Below are 17,901 nucleotides of genomic sequence, written 5' to 3'. Positions count from 1 at the left end.
CTCTCTGGCCCTTACCTCCCCTTTGTTAGGGAGACAGTAAGATCCACAGAGTTTCAAGGTGGGAAGACAGCTTCACGGTCATGTCATCCAATTCCTGACGCTCTAGTCTCTGCTACAGGATCCCTGCCAGGGGCTTAACCAATTGGTGCTTGCATACCTCCAGCAGTGGGGAGCTCCCTCCTTCTCAAGACAGCCAGGTGGGCCTGGCGCAGTGGCTGACACCTGTAATCCCAACACTTTGGGAGGCCAAGGTAGGCAGATCACGAGGTCAGGAGTTTGAGACCAGCCTGGCCAACATGGCGAAACCTTGTCTCTACTAAAAATACAAAAATTAGCCGGGCGTGGTGGCAGGCGCCTATAATCCCAACTACTTGGGAGGCTGAGACAGGAGAATTGCTTGAACCCTGGAGGCAGAGGTTGCAGTGAGCCGAGATCGTGCCATTGCACTCCAGTCTGGGCAACAGAGCAAGACTCCATCTCAAAAAAAAAAACAAAACAAAACCCAAAAAACAAAACAAAACAAACAATGACAACAATAACAAAAAAAGACAGCCAGGCAGCTTAATCAGAAAACATTTCCCTCTCCCTACCTGAAATGTGTTCCCTGTAACATTGCCCAGCCCTGGAACCCCTGAGATGAAATCCAATCCTTCTTCCTTGTGACAGCCTTTTAGGAATTTGAAGGCAGCTCTCTGTCCCACCTGGGAGTTGCCTTTTCTGGGCTAAATATTGCAGCTTCCCTCAACTGCTCTTCACAGGATATGTTTCCAGTCCCTTCTCCAGCTTGTTCTCTCCCTTCTGAAGACACTCCATACTCACTGTTTCTTCCCCCAAAATGGTAACTAGATTAAAACCCAGGCCACGCAGAGGAGAATGTGACAGGGCAAGTTTGGGGGTGGGAGGGGCTCACCTCTGGAGGCATCTGAAGCTGCCTGGACATAGCTCTCCTGAGGAAAGGGGAAGGAGAAGGAGACTCGGTTAATGTGGGCCCAATGCAGAGATGGCCAGAGAGTGTCCCCACAGTGAGGGGAGAGGGTTTGCTGGGGGAGCTGCAGGCTGTCAGAGGCCCAGGGCATGCTCCTCATAGGCATGGCAAAGAGGACAGGCTTTGACATCAGGCGAACCCAGGTTTGAATCTCAGCTCTGCTACTACTTGGGAGAGCTTGGGCAAGTTAATGAAGCCCTCTGGATCCCGAGTTTCTTATCTGCAATAGGGGGAGGACAACAACAGCTATCTCACGGGCCATTAGTAAGATGCCATGAATAACACATGAAAGCACCTGGCATTGGGCTGATTCTGCTCTGGATGAATTTCTGTCTTTCCAGGGCATGAGTCGGGGGGTTGGAGGCACCTTTCTCCAACCCCAGGCATCCAGGAGAGTCGGCTGGGATAAAGGGCAATTCCTATCAGGGTGAAGGGGCTGCCACTCAGCCCCAAGGCCCCTTTGCCTCACTCCCACCCTGTGCCCTGCCCTGCCCCAGACCGTTTTCAGGCCACAGGCTGCCCGGTTCCGATAAAGCGTGGCCAGCAGGGCCTTGTCCTTGGTCAGCTTCAGGGCCTGGCTGTAGCTCTTTGTGGCGGCCTTGTAGTCCTGCAGCTGGAAATGCCGGTTCCCTTCCTCCTTCAGCTGTACGGCTTCCACCTCTGCCATCTGCTGGGACAGGAGCAGTTCTGTCTGGTCAGCCCCTCACTGCAGACCCAGGGCTGGGCTCCTGGCCTGAGGTCTGGAGCTCCAGGGTCCCCTCACACCAGGGAGGATGGTGGGGATTCTGCCTGGAAGGGATCCACCCCCAGAACCCCCAAATCTATTGCCCCATGAGGACATTATAGCATTTGCTGAGAGCTTGGCCCAAGTTGAGAGTCCCTGTGCCTCACTCTCTGTCCCTCCCAGCCTGAGCAGGCAAAGCCACTCAGTTTGTGCCAAAGGCCTGAACTCTCGTTACAGGTCTTAGAAGTCTGCCGTCTCCCTCCCCAGTCCAGGGCACACCCCAGGCCCCTGCTCACTTTCTCAGTGAGGACAATGCTTTCAATCTGCCCTCTTGTGATGCTGCTCCCCTGAGCACTCCTGTGTCAACCTCCAGCCAGCCAGCCTCAGTCTGCCCCTCCCAGCCCCCACCCAAGAGATTTTCTTGCCTCAGCCAGTGGCTCTGGACCATATTTGGCCACAGGGGCAGGTGTCCCTGGAGTCTGTCACTGATACTTAGGGCCCTCCCCCTCCCCAGACTGGTCAGTCATGACCACGTGGAGGTGCTGACCAGCCTCTGCCCAAGCACCCCACTCTGGGGTATCCTGGGGGGGGCTTAGGCACTAACATTCCAAAGAGTGACAGAAAGATCCAGAAGGGACAGGAACCCCCCAGTAGACTCCCTCCCTGGGCACAGCTCTAATGCACTTTTCCACATCTATCCCAGATAAACAGCTTCCTCTCCTTCCCCTCAACCATTGCTATTTTTGGGAGCAGAGTGACAGCTGAGGGGCTGACAGACTGGGACACACAGCAGTTGCCCAGATCCCAGACCAACTGGAGACTTCCAGAAATACCTTTCTGGAGGGAGGGGGGAAGGAACAGGGGAAGAAAGTTCCTTCCCTTTTCCACTTTTGCGCAACACCTCAACCCACCCTGCTTTCACGTGTTCAAAATGTCTTTGCTTTTCAGAAAGACCAGCAGGACTTGCTAACTCAGTTTAGTGTTGAGTGAGTGGTTCGCTAGTTTCGGTCCACATGCGGTCTGCTGTTCCTCCCCCTGTGTATAGAGTGGATCTATTCAGCCTACCTCTCCCATCTGACTGGGAGCTCCCAGAGAGTGGGCTTTGTGTATCCCCCATCAGGCTGAGATCTCTTAGGGCAAGGGCTGGGTCAGACTGGGAATTCCCCCGAGACCAAGGGTCCCCCCACCCGACTGGAAACTATCCTGGGACACACTGAGGCTCCCTCCTCAGAAGGGGGTCTTCCTGGGACAAGAACTATGTATTCACCATTGCAGAGGGGCCTCTCCTGAGGCAGGAATGTTTCTCCTTAGCTAACTGGGAGTTCCTGAAGCAAATTATGACGTTGTCCCCAGTTGGACCCAGAACTCTTCTGCCTTTCAGTGCCCTCAAGCCTGGGCTGTGAGCTCCCTCCTGGAAGGCAAAGACAGCATCCCATGTAGCTTGTCCCCCAACCCCCTTCCTGCACAGGTTCTGGCACAGTCGGTGTCCGAAGTGTGTTTCCTGAATGGAATGAATGGATGAATGAATGAATGAATGAATGAATGAATGGTGTCTTCATGCGGATGATTTCCTCCACTCACCTCTCGTCCCTCTCCCCTCCACCCCACACATATCTTCAAACTTACCTGGCCAGAGCTGAGAAAGACACTGAAGAAAATCCCAGGTAGAATCATTCATACTAGATTCTACTCGCAGACCTGTGACCTTGGACACACAGCTATGTGACCTTGGACAAGTTGTAATGCCCTGCTGGACACAAAGCCCAGCCCTAACACATGTTTGTTGAATGAGCAAATAAATGAATGAATAGATAGATGAATTCCCTGCCTTCATGTTATCGCAAGCCCTGGGCCCCTCTGTGGGGCAAGCTCTCTGCAGCAATGAGGTAATAGGATAAAGGATCCTGACATTGGCAGAGACCTGCGGTTCTGTGACTTTAAGTCCAAGGGATCTTATATTCAAATGCCGATTCAGTAATTCATTCCACAAGCATTTCTTAAACATCTTTTTTGTTGTTGTTGTTGTTGTTGTTGTTGTTTGAGACAGAGTCTTGCTCTGTTGCCCAGGCTGGAGTGCAGTGGTGTGATCTCGGCTCACTGCAACCTCCACCTTCTGGGTTCAAAAGATTCTCCTGCCTCAGCCTCATGAGTAGCTGGGATTACAGGCATCCACCACCATGCCTGGCTAATTTCTGTATTTTTAGTAGAGATGGAGTTTCACCATGTTGGCCAGGCTGATCTTGAACCCCTGACCTGGTGATCTACCTGCCTAGGCCTCTCAAAGTGCTGGGATTACAGGCGTGAGCCACCGCGCCTGGCCCGCATTTCTTAAACATTTATTATGTATGAGGAACTGTGAAGCATAGAATACTCGTGAGGGCAAGGATTCGTGTCTATGTTGTTCCCTCACATATTCCAAGCATTTGTAATGGTGTGGGGCACAGTGGCTCACACCTGTAATCCCAGCACTTTGGGAGGCCAAGGCAGGCAGATCACCTGAGGTCAGGAGTTCCAGACCAGCCTGGCCAACATGGCGAAACCCCGTCTCTACTAAAAATACAAAAGTTAGCTGGGCATGGTGGCGGGTGCCTGTAATCCCAGCTACTAAGGAGTCTGAGGCAGGAGAATCGCTTGAACCCCAGAGGCAGAGGTTGCAGTGAGCCGAGATCACGCCACTGCACTCCAGCTTTGGTGACAGAGCAAGATTCCATCTCAAAAAAGAAGAAAAAAGAAAAAGAAGGTGCTCAATGCTATTTGTTGAATGAATGAAATAATTCCATGGATCTGTGATTCTGTGATTTCTTTCTTTCTTTTTTTTTTTTTTTTTTTTTTGAGACGGGGTCTCGCTGTCACAAGTGGAATGCAGTGGCATGATCATGGCTGACTGCAGCCTTGACCTCCCAGGTTCAAGCAATTCACCCATCTCAGCCTCCTGAGTAGCTGGGACTATAGTTGCATGCCACCTGGCTATTTTTTTGTAGAGACATGATCTCACCATGTTGCCCAGTCTGGTCTCAAACTCCCGGGCTCAAGTGATACTCCCACCTCGGCCTCCCAAAGTGCTGAGATTACAGGTGTGAGCCACTGTGCCCAGCTGGATCTGTGATTTCTAAATGTGAGGTATACCAGGCTGTTTTGAAAACATACAACAGGGAAATATGACATCATTTCAAAGGTTTCCCTGCATAAGTGATAAATGAGTTAATATACATAGAACTCCTACAACGTCTGGCAGAGAGTAGGCACTCAATACATTTATTGGATGAATGAATAAATATTCAAGGCAAGACCTGAAGAATGAGGAACTATTCCTGTATTAGTCGGCTCTGGCTGCCTTAACAAAATAGCACAGACTGGGAGGCTTCAACAACAGAAATTTATTTTCTCACAGCTCTGGAGTAGACAAATCCAAGGTCAAGGTGCCATGAGGGTTGGTTTCTGGTGAGGCCTCTCTTTCTGGATGCAAACAGCCACCTTCTCACTGTGTCCTCCTATGGCCTCATCTTTGTGTGTGCTCAGGGAGGCAGTGGGGGTGGGAGAGACAGAGAGAGAGCACTCTGGAGTCTCCTCTTTTCACAAGGGCACCAGTTCTATCTGTTTAGGGTCCTACCCATACAAACTCACTTATTAACCCTTCCTATGTCCTTACAGGGCCCATCTCCAGGCCAGGCATGGTGGCTTACACCTGTAATCCCAGCACTTTGGAAGGCCTAAGACAGGAAGATCATTTGAGGCCAAGAGTTCGAGACCAGCTTAGGCAACAGAGTGAGAGCCTTGTCTCTACAAAAATTTTAAAAAGTTAGCCGAGTGTCAGGTACAGTGGCACACACCTGTTGTCCTAGGTACTCAGAACACTGAGGTAAGAAGAGCACTTGAGCCTGGGAGTTTGAAGCTGTGTGAGCTATGATCACACTACTACACTCTAGTCTGGGCAACAGAGTGAGACCCTGTCTCTAAAAAAAAATAAATAATAATAATAATATATCCTATCTCCAAATACAGCCACATTCAGAGCTCGGGCTTCAATATATAAATTAGGGCAGAGGTGTCCAATCTTTTGGCTTCTCTGGGCCACATTGGAAAAAGAATTGCCTTGGGCTACACATAAAATACACTAATGATAACTGATAAGCTGGAAAAAAAATCGAAAGAAAATCTCATAATGTTTTAAGAAAGCTTACGAATTTGTGTTGGGCTGCATTCAAAGCCATCCTGGGCTGCATGCAGCCTGTGGGCCAGGGGTTGGATAAGCTTGAATTAGGGGAAGGGCACAATTCACTCCATAACAGTTCCAGACAGAAAAAACTGCATGGGCAAAATCACTGATGCAGGAAGAGCCATGCCTTGTAAGAACTCAGAAAAAGCCAGCAAGATTTAACCTAAAGAGAGGGGTGGCTGGACATAGCAAGGCTGAATGGACCATTATAAGGAGTGTTCTTTTTTCCTGCATGTAAGGGAGCCATTGCAGGGTTTGAGGGTGAAGAGCAACAGGCCAGATTTTTGGTCTGAAAAGATAACCCTGGCTGCATCGTGGAGAATGGGTGGAAAGAGGCAGGAATGGAAACGGGGGCTCATCAGGAGGCTGTTGTAGTGGTCCAGGCAGGTGATGATGGTGACTCTGACCAGAGTGAGGCAGTGGAGATGGGGAGAGCAGATTCAAGCTGTGTTCATGAGGATGACTTGGCAGAGCTTGAGACTGCCTGAGCAGTGGAGGGAGAGAGAGGAGAGTTGGCAAGGGAGATCCTTCGTTTCAGGCAAGAGAGCTCAAGTTCATTGCTGTCTGCTTCAGCTCCTCAGTAATATGGGGAGAAAAGGGTTGTAAGAATTAAATGAGTTATGTGGGAAAAGCACTTAGAACAATTCCTGACTCATTGATGTCATTATCACTATTATTGCTTTACAGCATTGATGATTGTAGAAATGGTTTGCTTTTGTACTCGAGTATTATTAATTTAATTGAGTTGATCCATTTTATTTATTTATTTATTTATTTATTTATTTATTTATTGAGACAGAGTCTTGCTCTGTCATCCAGGCTGGAGTGCAGTGGTGACAGCTCGGCTCACTGCAACCTCTGCCTCCCAGGTTCAAGAGAATCTACCACCTCAGCCTCTCCGGTAGCTATGACCACAGGTGCATGCCACCACACCTGGTTAATTTTTTTGTATTTTTAGTAGAGACCTGGTTCACCATGTTGGCCAGGCTGGTCTCGAACTCCTGGACTCAAGTGATCTGCTCGCCTGGGCCTTCCAAAGCGCTGGGATTACAGGTGTGAGCCACCACGCCCAGCCTTGACTTGATCCATTTTTTAAAAGGATACTAATTTCTAGGCTAGGCGTGGTGGCTCACACCTGTAATCCCAGCACTTTGGGACGCTGAGGCTGGGGAGTGGGGGAGTTGCTGCTTGAGTTCAGGAGTTTGAGACCAGCCTGGGCAACATAGTGAGACCTCGTCTCTACAAAAAATGAGAAAAAAATAACCGGGCAGGGTGTCATATGCCTGTAGTCCAGGCTACTCTGGAGGCTGAGGTGGGAGGATCGCTGAACCCAAAAGTTCGAGACTGCAGTGAGCCGTGATGGCGCCACTGCCCTCCAGTCTGGGCGACGGAGTGGAACTCTGTCTCAAAATAAAATTAAATTAAAATGGGGCAAGTATCCCTGTTGTGAAGAGTCAAAAGTTTACTGTGTCCTCTAAGACCCTGGCGAAAAATAAATATGAAGGCTGTTGAGGGGCGGGAGGAGCACCGGGTAAGCCAATTTCTAATCCCTGAGGCCGTGCGCAGCGGGACGCTTCTCCTCCCCAACAGCAGAGGGCGATGTGGCCGGCGGCGACCCCGCCCGACCACGGAGACGGCGCTCTGTCTTCCGGGCTCTTTCTCCTCCACGTGGGGACGCAGGATGGCGGCGGCAGTGGCGGTGGGTGTGCGTGGATGGGGGCGGGGGGCGTCGCCGCGGGGCGCTAGGGCCCGGGTCCCTGAGGCCTGAGAGAGGCGAAGTGGGGCCCTTCTGGGCGGGCGACGAGGCTGACTCCCGCCCCACTTGCTCGCGCAGGACGAGGCGGTGGCGCGCGATGTGCAGCGGTTGCTAGTGCAGTTCCAGGATGAGGGCGGGCAGCTGCTGGGTTCCCCGTTCGACGTGCCCGTGGACATCACCCCGGACAGGCTGCAGCTCGTGTGCAACGCGCTACTGGCCCAGGTAAGTGGCTGGCCAGGGCGGCCTCACATCTCCACCCCCGGGCGGGTGCGGTGGGGGAATCAGATTACCGAGGGTCTGCGGTTCATGGTCCCCCGCTAACGGACTGTGGTGACCCACCTGGCGTGAGTTCCCACCTATGTCAGAGATGGAATCAGTGGCAAAGCGCTTTACACGCCAACCAAAGGGGTCCACCTGCGGAGAGGGGCCTAGCTTTGAACGCACTGGATGCTGTATTTCATTGATTCTTTGTCACAGTCCCCCAGTCTGGGACACGTTAATATCCCCATTTTACAGCGTGGCCCGGAGGGACTCAATATTTTGCACGATGCTATGTAGTAGGTAGCAGATTTGGAATTGGAACCCAAAATTATCTGAATACCCATGCTTTTATTTATTTATTTACTTTTTTTTTCTTTTTTTTGAGACGGAGTCTCACTTTGTCGCCAGGCTGGCAAGCTGGAGTGTAGTGGCGTGACCTCTGCTCACTGCAATCTCTGCCTCCCAGGTTCAAGCGATTCTCCTGCCTCACCCTCCCGAGTAGCTGGGACTACAGGCGCGCGCCACCACACCCAGCTAATTTTTGTATTTTTAGTAGGGACTGGGTTTCACCGCGTTGGCCAGGATGGTCTCGATCTCTTGACCTCGTGATCCGCCCGCCTTGGCCTCCAAAGTGCTGGGGATTACTGCAGTGAGCCACCGCACCCGGCCTTTGCTTTTAACCTTTAAGCCAGTGTGTTTACTGAAGAGCTGCCCTGGGGACAGGGGAGGTCCTTAAAATTGCAGTTCCTGGACCCCATCCCAGGCTTACTAAACCAAACTCTGGGATGAAGCAGAAAGTCTACATTTTTTAACAGGCGTTTTGGGAGCTTTTTACACAAATATAGTGTGGTGTGGTAGTTTGGGAAACACTGCATATGCTATATGCTAATCCTATCTTGGACCTAAAGAACCTGAATTAATCATTGGCAATAGGACATTGAACTAATTACTTAGTTGTTCTGAGCCTCTGCTTTTGAAAACTGTCAGTGGGAATATTAGTATCTACTTCCCAGGGTTGTTATGAGATGCAGATAAAGAATTTCAGGCCAGGTGCAGTGGCTTATGCCTGTAATCCCAGTACTTTGGGAGGCTGAGGTGGGCAGATCACTAGAGGTCAGGAGTTCGAGACCAGCTTAGCCAATATGGCGAAAACAGTCTCTACTGAAAATACAAAAATTAGCCAGGCATGGTGGCAGGTGCCTGTAGTCCCAGCTCCTCGGGAGGCTGAAGCAGGAGAATTGCTTGAACCCAGGAGGCAGAGGTTGCAGTGAGCTGAGATCTCACCACTGCACTCCAGCCTGAGTGACAGAACGAGACTTCATCTCAAAAAAAAAGAAAAAAATTTCCAAGTGCTGTGTAAGTGTCCTACAACTGCTGTTCAGTGACTTAAAAGGTCTTGCTAGGCTGGGCACAGTGGCTCACGCTTGTAATCCCAGCACTTTGGGAGGCTGAGGCAGGTGGATCACCTGAGGTCAGGAGCTTGAGACCAGCCTGGCCAACATGGCAAAACCCCGTATCTACTAAAAATATAAAACTTAGCCAGGCGTGGTGATGGGCGCCTGTAATCCTAGCTACTCGGGAGTCTGAGGCAGGAGAATCTCTTGAACCCAGGAGGTGGAGGTTGCAGTGAGCGGAGATTGCTCCACTGCACTCCAGCCTGGGTGACAGAGCGAGACTCTTGTCTCAAAAATAAATAAATAAATAAATAAATAAATAAATAAATAAATAAATGGTCTTGCTCAATGGGCAATGATGGGGGTATCCCTAGCACGGTGGCTGAAAAGAAGAAGCTTCACCTCCCACAGCTCAGTGGGGAGCATCCCTGGCAGAGGGTGCCCCTGCACATCCTTTGATGCAGGTTTGTCCTTTACCATTGTCCTTCAGGAGGATCCCCTGCCACTGGCTTTCTTTGTCCACGATGCTGAGATCATCTCCTCACTGGGGAAGACGTTGGAGTCCCAGGCAGTGGAGACAGAGAAGGTCCTAGACATCATCTACCAGCCACAGGCTATTTTCAGAGTCCGGGCCGTGACTCGCTGCACCAGCTCCTTGGAGGGTCACAGTGAGGCAGTCATTTCTGTGGCCTTCAGCCCCACGGGAAAGTAAGGACAGCTGCAGACTCATGGAGGGGGTATGTGGGGGTGCAGTCTTTGCCTGGTTTGGGGAGGGTCCCCCAGAGTTATAATTGATGGGGCCTCAGGGCTGTCTACCATAGACCCATGCTCTGGACTCAGCTTGCAATTAAGGGACTTCCTCAGTAGGGCATGGTCCCCAAAGGCTGCTTAAGGACCCCTGCCTTGGACAAACCTTTCCTAGACTTGATTTTTCAGGATCTGAGCTGTGTGACTTGTATAAATCACTTAACCTTTCTGAGTTAATTTTTCATCTGTGAAACTCGGATTAGTTACTTCTTTCAAAATTAGAAAGGTAATGAGAAGCTTCAAAAGCTGGTTATAGCTGTGGAGAGGAAAGAAATGGCCTCCTGATGTATTCTCCCAGAGGACAGCATCAATATTGTCTTTCTCCCTTCCAGGGGCGAGGAAAGAGTCCAGTTCCATATTCTATTCACAGAAAGTGATTGAATAGGTGGCAGAAATGCACATGTGCAGTGTCAAGCATCCTCTCTTCTTCCCCAGGTACCTGGCCAGTGGCTCTGGAGACACCACCGTGCGCTTCTGGGATCTCAGCACAGAGACACCACATTTCACATGCAAGGGTCAGTATGCAATTAGCCATTTAGGGGGTCTTCTTTTTTTTTGAGACAGGGTCTTGCTCTGTCGACCAGGATGGAGTACAGTGGTGCAGTCACAGTTCACTTGAGCTCCTGGGCTCAAGCCTTGAACTCCTGGGCTCAAGCAGTCCCCCTACTTCAGCCTCCACAGTAGCTGGGACGACAGGCACTTGCCACCACAGCTGGCTCGTTTTTTGTTTTCATAGAGATGAGGATCTCACTTTGCAGATTACAACCCCTTAATATCCAGTTGGCAGCTGTCTGTTTCTAGGTAGAGACCATGTCCTTGAGCCCAGCCAGCCACTTAGACACAAGCAGAAACTGCACCAAGGAGTCAATATGGGACATGGCGAGAGGCTGACTGACTGGTAGCAAGGAGAACCTGGTTTAAATCCTGCCTCTGCCACAGTGGTTTTCAAACTTGAGCACAAATCAGAATTGCCCCACCTTGGGGGCTTGTTAAAATGCAGATTGCTGGCCAGGCGTGGTGGCCCATACCTGTAATCCCAGCACTTCGGGAGGCCAAGGCAGGCAGATCACTTGAGGTCAGGAGTTTGAGACCAGCCTGACCAACACAGTGAAACCCCATCTCTACTAAAACTACAAAAATTAGCCGGGCATGGTGGCGTGTGCTTGTAATCCCAGCTACTCGGGAGGCTGAGGCAGAAGAATTGCTCGAATCTAGGAGGCAGAGGTTGCAGTGAGCCGAGATGGCACCACTGCACTCCAGCCTGGGTGACAGAGTGTGACTCCATGAAAGAAAGAGAAAGAGAGAGAGAAAAGAGAAGAGAAGAGAGAAAAAAATACAGATTGCTGGGTCCCACCCCCAGAGTATTGGGTCTGGGGTAGGGCCTGGGAATTTGCGTTTCTAACAAGTTCCCAGGAGATGCTGATGATGCTGCTCTGGGGACCACACTTGAAGAACCACTGCTATACCACAGATTAGTTAAGTGATCTTGTGTGTGTAGGGCATGTTCCCTTTCTAAGCTTCAATTTTCTCATCTGGAAAATGGGGATGATAATTCTTGCTTTGCTCCATACCTTAGAGCTCTTTTGAGAAATAACAAGGGATGACATGTACAAAAACACTTCATAGTATGTGTCACATAAGGAATCATTAGAGAGTGATGGTGTTATCTGTGCAGCATGATGCAGAGCTCTAACACTTAGGGTGCGTTCTGTCCATCCCCAGAAAGCCTCATCACTCCTTTTGTTCAATCATTCATTTATTCAAATGGTTAAAGAGTACCTGGCACCTGACAGGCACTGCTGGGCACTGGGGATAAAGACAGATGTAGTCCCTTATTTCTCCCTCCTCTGCTTTCTTAGGACACAGACACTGGGTCCTTAGTATATCCTGGTCTCCAGATGGCAAGAAGCTGGCCTCAGGCTGCAAGAATGGCCAGGTAGGTGGTTCTCAGGGTAAATAGGCAGAGACTCAAGGGGGCCTTCCTAGGGGACAATTCAGAATCAGGTTCAGGAGTCTTTGGGGAGGGTTGGGTGGGAAGTTGTAGGCAGGGATTTTGGTGGAGCCAGAGACCTGTTGGGGAGGATTATTCAGTGAGCTTCTGTCCTTCAGATTCTCCTCTGGGACCCAAGCACAGGGAAGCAGGTGGGCAGGACCCTCGCTGGCCACAGCAAGTGGATCACAGGCCTGAGCTGGGAGCCCCTCCATGCGTAAGTGACACTGACGGAGCTGGGACAAATGACCCAGGGGATCAAAGCCATCCCCTTTCCCTGCCCAATGCATAGAAGTTTTATGTGAGGGGACAAGATGGGCAGCCTGAATGACCGCGATGGCTTGCCAGGCATGGGAGAAGGGTCTCGGGCAGACCTGCATTGCTGCTTGGGAGAGGCTCTCATCACAGGGTCTGCTGGTTGCAGTCACCTTGCAGTGCAGCCGGGTCTTAGTGTCAGAAAGCTGTCAAAAGATCGTCCATGGCCTTTAAGTTGGGAATGGGGAGGTGCCATGGGCAGACAGATGTTGCCAGGTCACAGATGAGGTCACATCTCCCTTCTCTCCAGGAACCCTGAGTGCCGCTATGTGGCCAGCAGCTCCAAGGATGGCAGTCTGCGGATCTGGGACACAACTGCAGGCCGCTGTGAGCGCATCCTCACCGGGCACACCCAGTCGGTCACCTGTCTCCGGTGGGGAGGGGACGGGCTTCTCTACTCTGCCTCCCAGGACCGCACCATCAAAGTCTGGAGAGCTCATGACGTAAGTGCTGGGAGGGTTCAGAAACCAGTCCAGAAAATCTCAAGTCACAAGATGCTGGCACTCAGAACAACCTTGACATCAGCGAGTCCAGTGTTTCCCAGATGTGTGCTGGGAGCCCTGGTCTAGGGAGGTGTTTTGGGAATGAGGAGTTCTGTGGTTGGTGTTGCACCATAGTGGAGATTGCAGAGTCCCCATGAGATTGTCACACTCTGGAAATTCCTCCTATAGGACACCTGTTGGGCTTTATCTGATCTACCATATCCCAAATGTATTGGACTGGAGCCGTTTACTCTGACATCCCTAACTCGTCCTCCATGAAACATTTTCATGATCTGGACTCCATTTTACAAGTGGGGAGAGACTTGACCCCAGAGGGGTGGTTTGATTAAGATCACAATGCATGAGTGATGATGATTCTTAGTCTTGTACCACCCATCTCCTGGGGCTAATTGCCCAGGCATGGGGAAGAGTGTGTGTGTCTGACCTGACTCGCTCTCCCGTAGGGTGTGCTGTGCCGGACTCTGCAAGGCCACGGCCACTGGGTGAACACCATGGCCCTCAGCACTGACTATGCCCTGCGCACTGGGGCCTTTGAACCTGCTGAGGCCTCAGTTAATCCCCAAGACCTCCAAGGATCCTGTGAGTGACTGGGAGAAGGAAGAGCGGGGGCTGATTGGGAAGGAGCCAGCTCTCTAGCTTAATGGGGAGTGTTTGCTCTTTGTGTTGGATTTTCTAATCGGCCTTCTTCCTCATCTCCTTTTCTCCCCTCCGGTACTTGGTCACAGTGCAGGAGTTGAAGGAGAGGGCTCTGAGCCGATACAACCTCATGCGGGTGAGTGTGTGCCAGCCACATGCACCCCTAGCTCTGTACCAGTCCTTAGCCGATCACTAAAACCCTCTCAGACCCTTCTCCCTTCTAGACCCAGCTCAGAATGTACCTATTCCAAAAAGTTGTTCTTCATAATCCTAGTTTGCAATCCTAAAATACTAATGTGCTAGAGATCATTTTATTTTGTTTTTTGTTTAGTTTATTTGCTTGTCTATTTATTACATTTCCAACATGCTTCTTTTTTACTTTAGTTTGTTGTTTTATTTAAGATTGTTTACACATTCACGTTCAAAAAATACAAAAGGTAGATCGCAGAGTCTCCCATCTCTATTGTAGCATCCAGTGCCACCAGTATCCTGAATCACCTTCCAGAGATTTAATATACAGACACGTGTCTATATACGGTATATATGTATAAGCACACACATGCATACATACATAAAATCCTTAACACATTATTTTGTGCCTTTTTCTGTAACTATGTATCTTAAAATTTTTTTCTACATGCATGTAGAGTTTCTTTTTCCTTTTGGATGAAGTGACTTGCCTGGGGTCACGTGCGAGGGAGTGGCCAACCCAGTCCTCATTGCTCCTAGTGCTGGCCTCTCTGTCCCTGGCATTGAGTAATCAGGGTGTATGTTTGCTGCCAAAGTCGGGCCCTCCTCCTTCTTTCTGAGACCACACCCAACACAGTGTGCTTTCTGCCTCCCTTAGGGCCAGGGTCCAGAGAGGCTGGTGTCTGGCTCAGACGACTTCACCTTATTCCTGTGGTCCCCAGCAGAGGACAAAAAGCCTCTCACTCGGATGACAGGACACCAAGCTCTCATCAACCAGGTGCTCTTCTCTCCTGACTCCCGCATCGTGGCTAGTGCCTCCTTCGACAAGTCCATCAAGCTGTGGGATGGCAGGACGGGCAAGTGAGTAGGGGTGGGTACTGCTCCTCTGTAAGGAGTGAATGGTGGGAGGGGCTTGGCACTGCCACTTACTAGCTGTGTGGCCTTGGCAGGTGTTTGGATTTTCTAAGCCACTGTTTCCTCTTTGGTAATATGCAGACCCCTTACCTCTCAGCTTTGTTACAAGGTGTTTGTTTTTAGAGATGACTTTCACTCTCTCGCCTGGTGTTCAAGTGGCTCGAGTGCAGCGGCACGATCTTGGCTCATTACAACCTCTGCTTCCTGGGTTCAAGTGATTCTCCTGCCTCAGCCTCCCAGGTAGCTGGGATTACAGGCCTCCACCACCGTGCCTGGCTAATTTTTGTATTTTTAGTTGAGACGGGGTTTCACCATGTTGACCAGGCTGGTCTTGAACTCCTGAGCTCAAGTGATCCAACTGCCTCGGCCTCCCAAAGTGCTGGGATTACAGGTGTGAGCCGCCATGCCCAGCCTAGTTACAAGGATTTAATGAGACAGTATGTTTAGGACCTGCACTAAGTGGTCACTAAAAATGCTAGTTCAGGCTGGGCGTGGTGGCTTATGCCCATAATCCCAGGACTTTGGGAGGCTGAGACAGGCAGATCACCTGAGTTCAGGAGTTCGAGACCAGCCTGGCCAACATGGCAAAACCCTGTCTCTACTAAAAATACAAAAATTAGCCAGGCGTAGTGGCACGTGCCTATAATCCCAGTTACCCTGGAGGCTGAGGCAGGAGAATCGTTTGAACTTGGGAGGCAAAGGTTGCAGTGAGTCGAGATCACACCACTGCACTCCAGCCTGGGCAACAGAGTGAGACTCTGTCTCAAAAAAAAATGCTAGTTTATATCTTAGGAGAGAAGTGATCTTAGAGCTAGCTGCTGAAGGGGTAGGGCTATAGCCCTGGAGAAGGTGAAGTGGTAGTAGGTAGGCTTGTGGTACAATTGTTACTTGGCCCTCCTCAAAGTGTGGGCCACAGACCAGCAGCATCAGCATCACCTGGGAGCTTGATAGAAATGCAGAGTCCTGGCCCCAACTCAGACCTTGTGGATCTGATTCTTCATTTTAATAAAGTTACCAGGTAACTCTGCTACCCACTCAAGTGTGGGAACCTTTGGTGTTATGAGGCACAATGCCCTTGGAGTTAATCGGATCAGAGGAGAGGCAAAGACACAGGCAAGGGGGGAGAAAAAGAGCCAGGGAAACCTTGTTGGGGCTGAAGGGGGGACCTCTGCGTCAGTCACTGTGTTTTTACACAGCAACCCTTTAAGATAGATAATTGGGTTCCTTTTTAAAATAAGGAAACTGAATCTCAGAGAGGCCTGATGGTTTGTCCAAAGAAACAGCTAGACTGTGTTGACGTGAAAGTTCAGTGGGCCCACTGTTACTCCATGCCACCTGTCAGCAGGCACCTGCTGTTTGGGGGGATGACAGGCAGATGGGCTAAGCAGATGGCCACGTTGGAGTCTAAGGCATGCAAAGTTGTGCAGGTATGGAGGGCAAGCAAGAGGCATGCTAGAAGCTACTCATTTGGAGAAGTTTTACAAATTGTAATGACTGGTAATGATTAAAATGGTCTGGGATGGGGACCAGGCAGTGTGATTTTCTAAAAGTTCCCAGGTATTTCTAACAGACAGCCGAGGTTGAGAACCACTGCCATGAGCATAGGGGACCCTTCAGATGTGTTGAAAGATCTAATTCAGACTAAAATCCATTATCGTCTTCTCCTGGACCAGGTACCTGGCTTCCCTACGCGGCCACGTGGCTGCCGTGTACCAGATTGCGTGGTCAGCTGACAGTCGGCTCCTGGTCAGCGGCAGCAGTGACAGCACACTGAAGGTGTGGGATGTGAAAGCCCAGAAGCTGGCCATGGACCTGCCCGGCCATGCGGATGAGGTAGGGCCAGCCCTCAGGCAAAGGAGGGACTGGGATTGGAGCCTGGCTGTCTCCCTCTCACCACCCCACCTGCCTTCCTTTAGGTATATGCTGTTGACTGGAGTCCAGATGGCCAGAGAGTGGCAAGTGGTGGGAAGGACAAATGCCTCCGGATGTGAGTGTGGGGGAAGTGGTGGTTGGCATGCACAGCCCTCCTACCCCTAAGGTCCCTCTTTGCACACTTTCCATTATGGCATAGAAGTCCGCAGGGCCCCTCCAGGTGCTCAGACTGTCTTGAGGAGGTGTGTGGAGCCAGAGTCTCAGTGGGCAAGTGGGAGGGCCACTGGAATAACAGAGGCCATAGGACATCTCTTAGAGGGCACGTCCAGGTCTTTCTATCACTGGACTTCAGAGTCGCAAGACCTGAGTTCAAATCCTGGTTCTGCCAATGAGTAATCACAGAGAACTTGGTTAATCAGTCTCTTGGGAATTATCAAACCTTCACAGACAGGATCAAAAACAGGAGGGTCAACACTCTGGAAGCCAAAGTGTTGTGTGCTTATAAGGGATTGTGACTGTTTGCTGGTGGGCATCCCGAGGGCCAGGCCCTGGGTGGAGGTCCTGGTGGCAGCAGGCAGTGAGTGGGCAGCCTGAGTTTGGGTGGCCAGAGCAGGGACGGTCACCCGGCTCTTGGTGACTCTGAGGGTGGACCACAGGCCGTCCGTCAGTTGACACTGGGATTATATGACAGCCTCCCTTTCCTAAGGTGGAATCCCCATCCTGACACCCTTCCCTTCTCCACAGATGGAGGAGATGAGAAGGCCTGCAGTTCTCTCTGACCCTCACCTGGACTCGGCCTCTGCCAGCTGCCTTCCCTGCCAGAGAACAAAGGCTGAGATGGCAGTGCACACACCCTCCCCACCAGTGGGGACCTGAGAATGCGTGTGGCCTGCTGTCCTTGACAGACCCGAATGGGGTCTTCCCACAGATCCCCTGCCTGTGGCACACCCCAGAGCCAGAAATCGAAAGTCACAGGAAGTTGTCACTGAACTTGGCCTGTGTCTGCTACTCTCTACCTTGCTGGTACAGACAGGGGTGGTGGGCGGCCAGGCTCTATGACTGGGCCCCTAGTGTCAACTCTGTACAGGGTCAGACCCCAGGTTCTGTGACGAAATAAATAACTTATGTTTTGTGTGTTGGGTTCTAATTCCTTGTCCTAGAATCCCCATGACTCAATCAAGGACTGTGCTAAATCAGATTGTCCAGCCCCCTCCCTTGCACTGGACTATGCCAAAACCACACTGACCAGGCACTTGCCTTCCCTCTCTTCCCCCATGTCGGTAAGAGAGAGGCCAGTTGTGATAGTGGCCAAGGAGAATCTAGGGCTGTATTGTTGTC

The 17,901-nt window shown here is 50.9% G+C and overlaps 2 protein-coding genes across 6 annotated transcripts in view; one reads left to right on the top strand and one right to left on the bottom strand.

Moving 5' to 3' along the window:
- Window positions 1–2,099, bottom strand: part of UNC45B (unc-45 myosin chaperone B) — a 45,665-nt gene extending 43,566 nt beyond the window's left edge. The window contains exons 1-3 of one of the 2 annotated variants that reach the window (XM_054458385.2): window positions 2,006–2,099; window positions 1,485–1,655; window positions 911–947 (exon numbers count right to left, since the gene is read on the bottom strand). In XM_054458385.2, the coding sequence (XP_054314360.1) occupies window positions 911–947; window positions 1,485–1,652 (205 nt within the window). In that variant the 5' untranslated portion in view covers window positions 1,653–1,655; window positions 2,006–2,099. The remainder of the gene's footprint in view (window positions 1–910; window positions 948–1,484; window positions 1,656–2,005) is intronic. The other variant, XM_054458384.2, reaches the window with a different exon arrangement.
- A 5,436-nt stretch (window positions 2,100–7,535) lies between these two features.
- Window positions 7,536–17,697, top strand: NLE1 (notchless homolog 1). Of its 4 annotated transcripts, XM_054458365.2 has the most exons (13): window positions 7,536–7,624; window positions 7,760–7,903; window positions 9,827–10,044; window positions 10,579–10,658; window positions 12,003–12,079; window positions 12,253–12,350; window positions 12,699–12,891; window positions 13,395–13,530; window positions 13,677–13,723; window positions 14,435–14,637; window positions 16,365–16,524; window positions 16,608–16,678; window positions 17,308–17,697. In XM_054458365.2, the coding sequence occupies exons 1-13, from the start codon at window positions 7,607–7,609 to the stop codon at window positions 17,318–17,320; spliced, it is 1,458 nt and encodes a 485-aa protein (XP_054314340.1). In that variant the 5' UTR covers window positions 7,536–7,606; the 3' UTR covers window positions 17,321–17,697. The 4 variants fall into 4 exon arrangements, with proteins under 4 accessions (XP_054314340.1, XP_063511478.1, XP_063511479.1 ...); XM_063655408.1 differs by having other exon boundaries at window positions 16,365–17,697; XM_063655409.1 differs by lacking the exons at window positions 7,536–7,624; window positions 7,760–7,903; window positions 12,253–12,350 and having other exon boundaries at window positions 9,951–10,073.
- Window positions 17,698–17,901: the final 204 nt, after the last annotated feature.

The sequence above is a fragment of the Pongo pygmaeus genome, chromosome 19 (genome assembly GCF_028885625.2).
Source record: "Pongo pygmaeus isolate AG05252 chromosome 19, NHGRI_mPonPyg2-v2.0_pri, whole genome shotgun sequence".
Classification (NCBI taxonomy): domain Eukaryota; kingdom Metazoa; phylum Chordata; class Mammalia; order Primates; family Hominidae; genus Pongo; species Pongo pygmaeus.
This window is presented reverse-complemented; position numbering and strand designations above follow the sequence as displayed.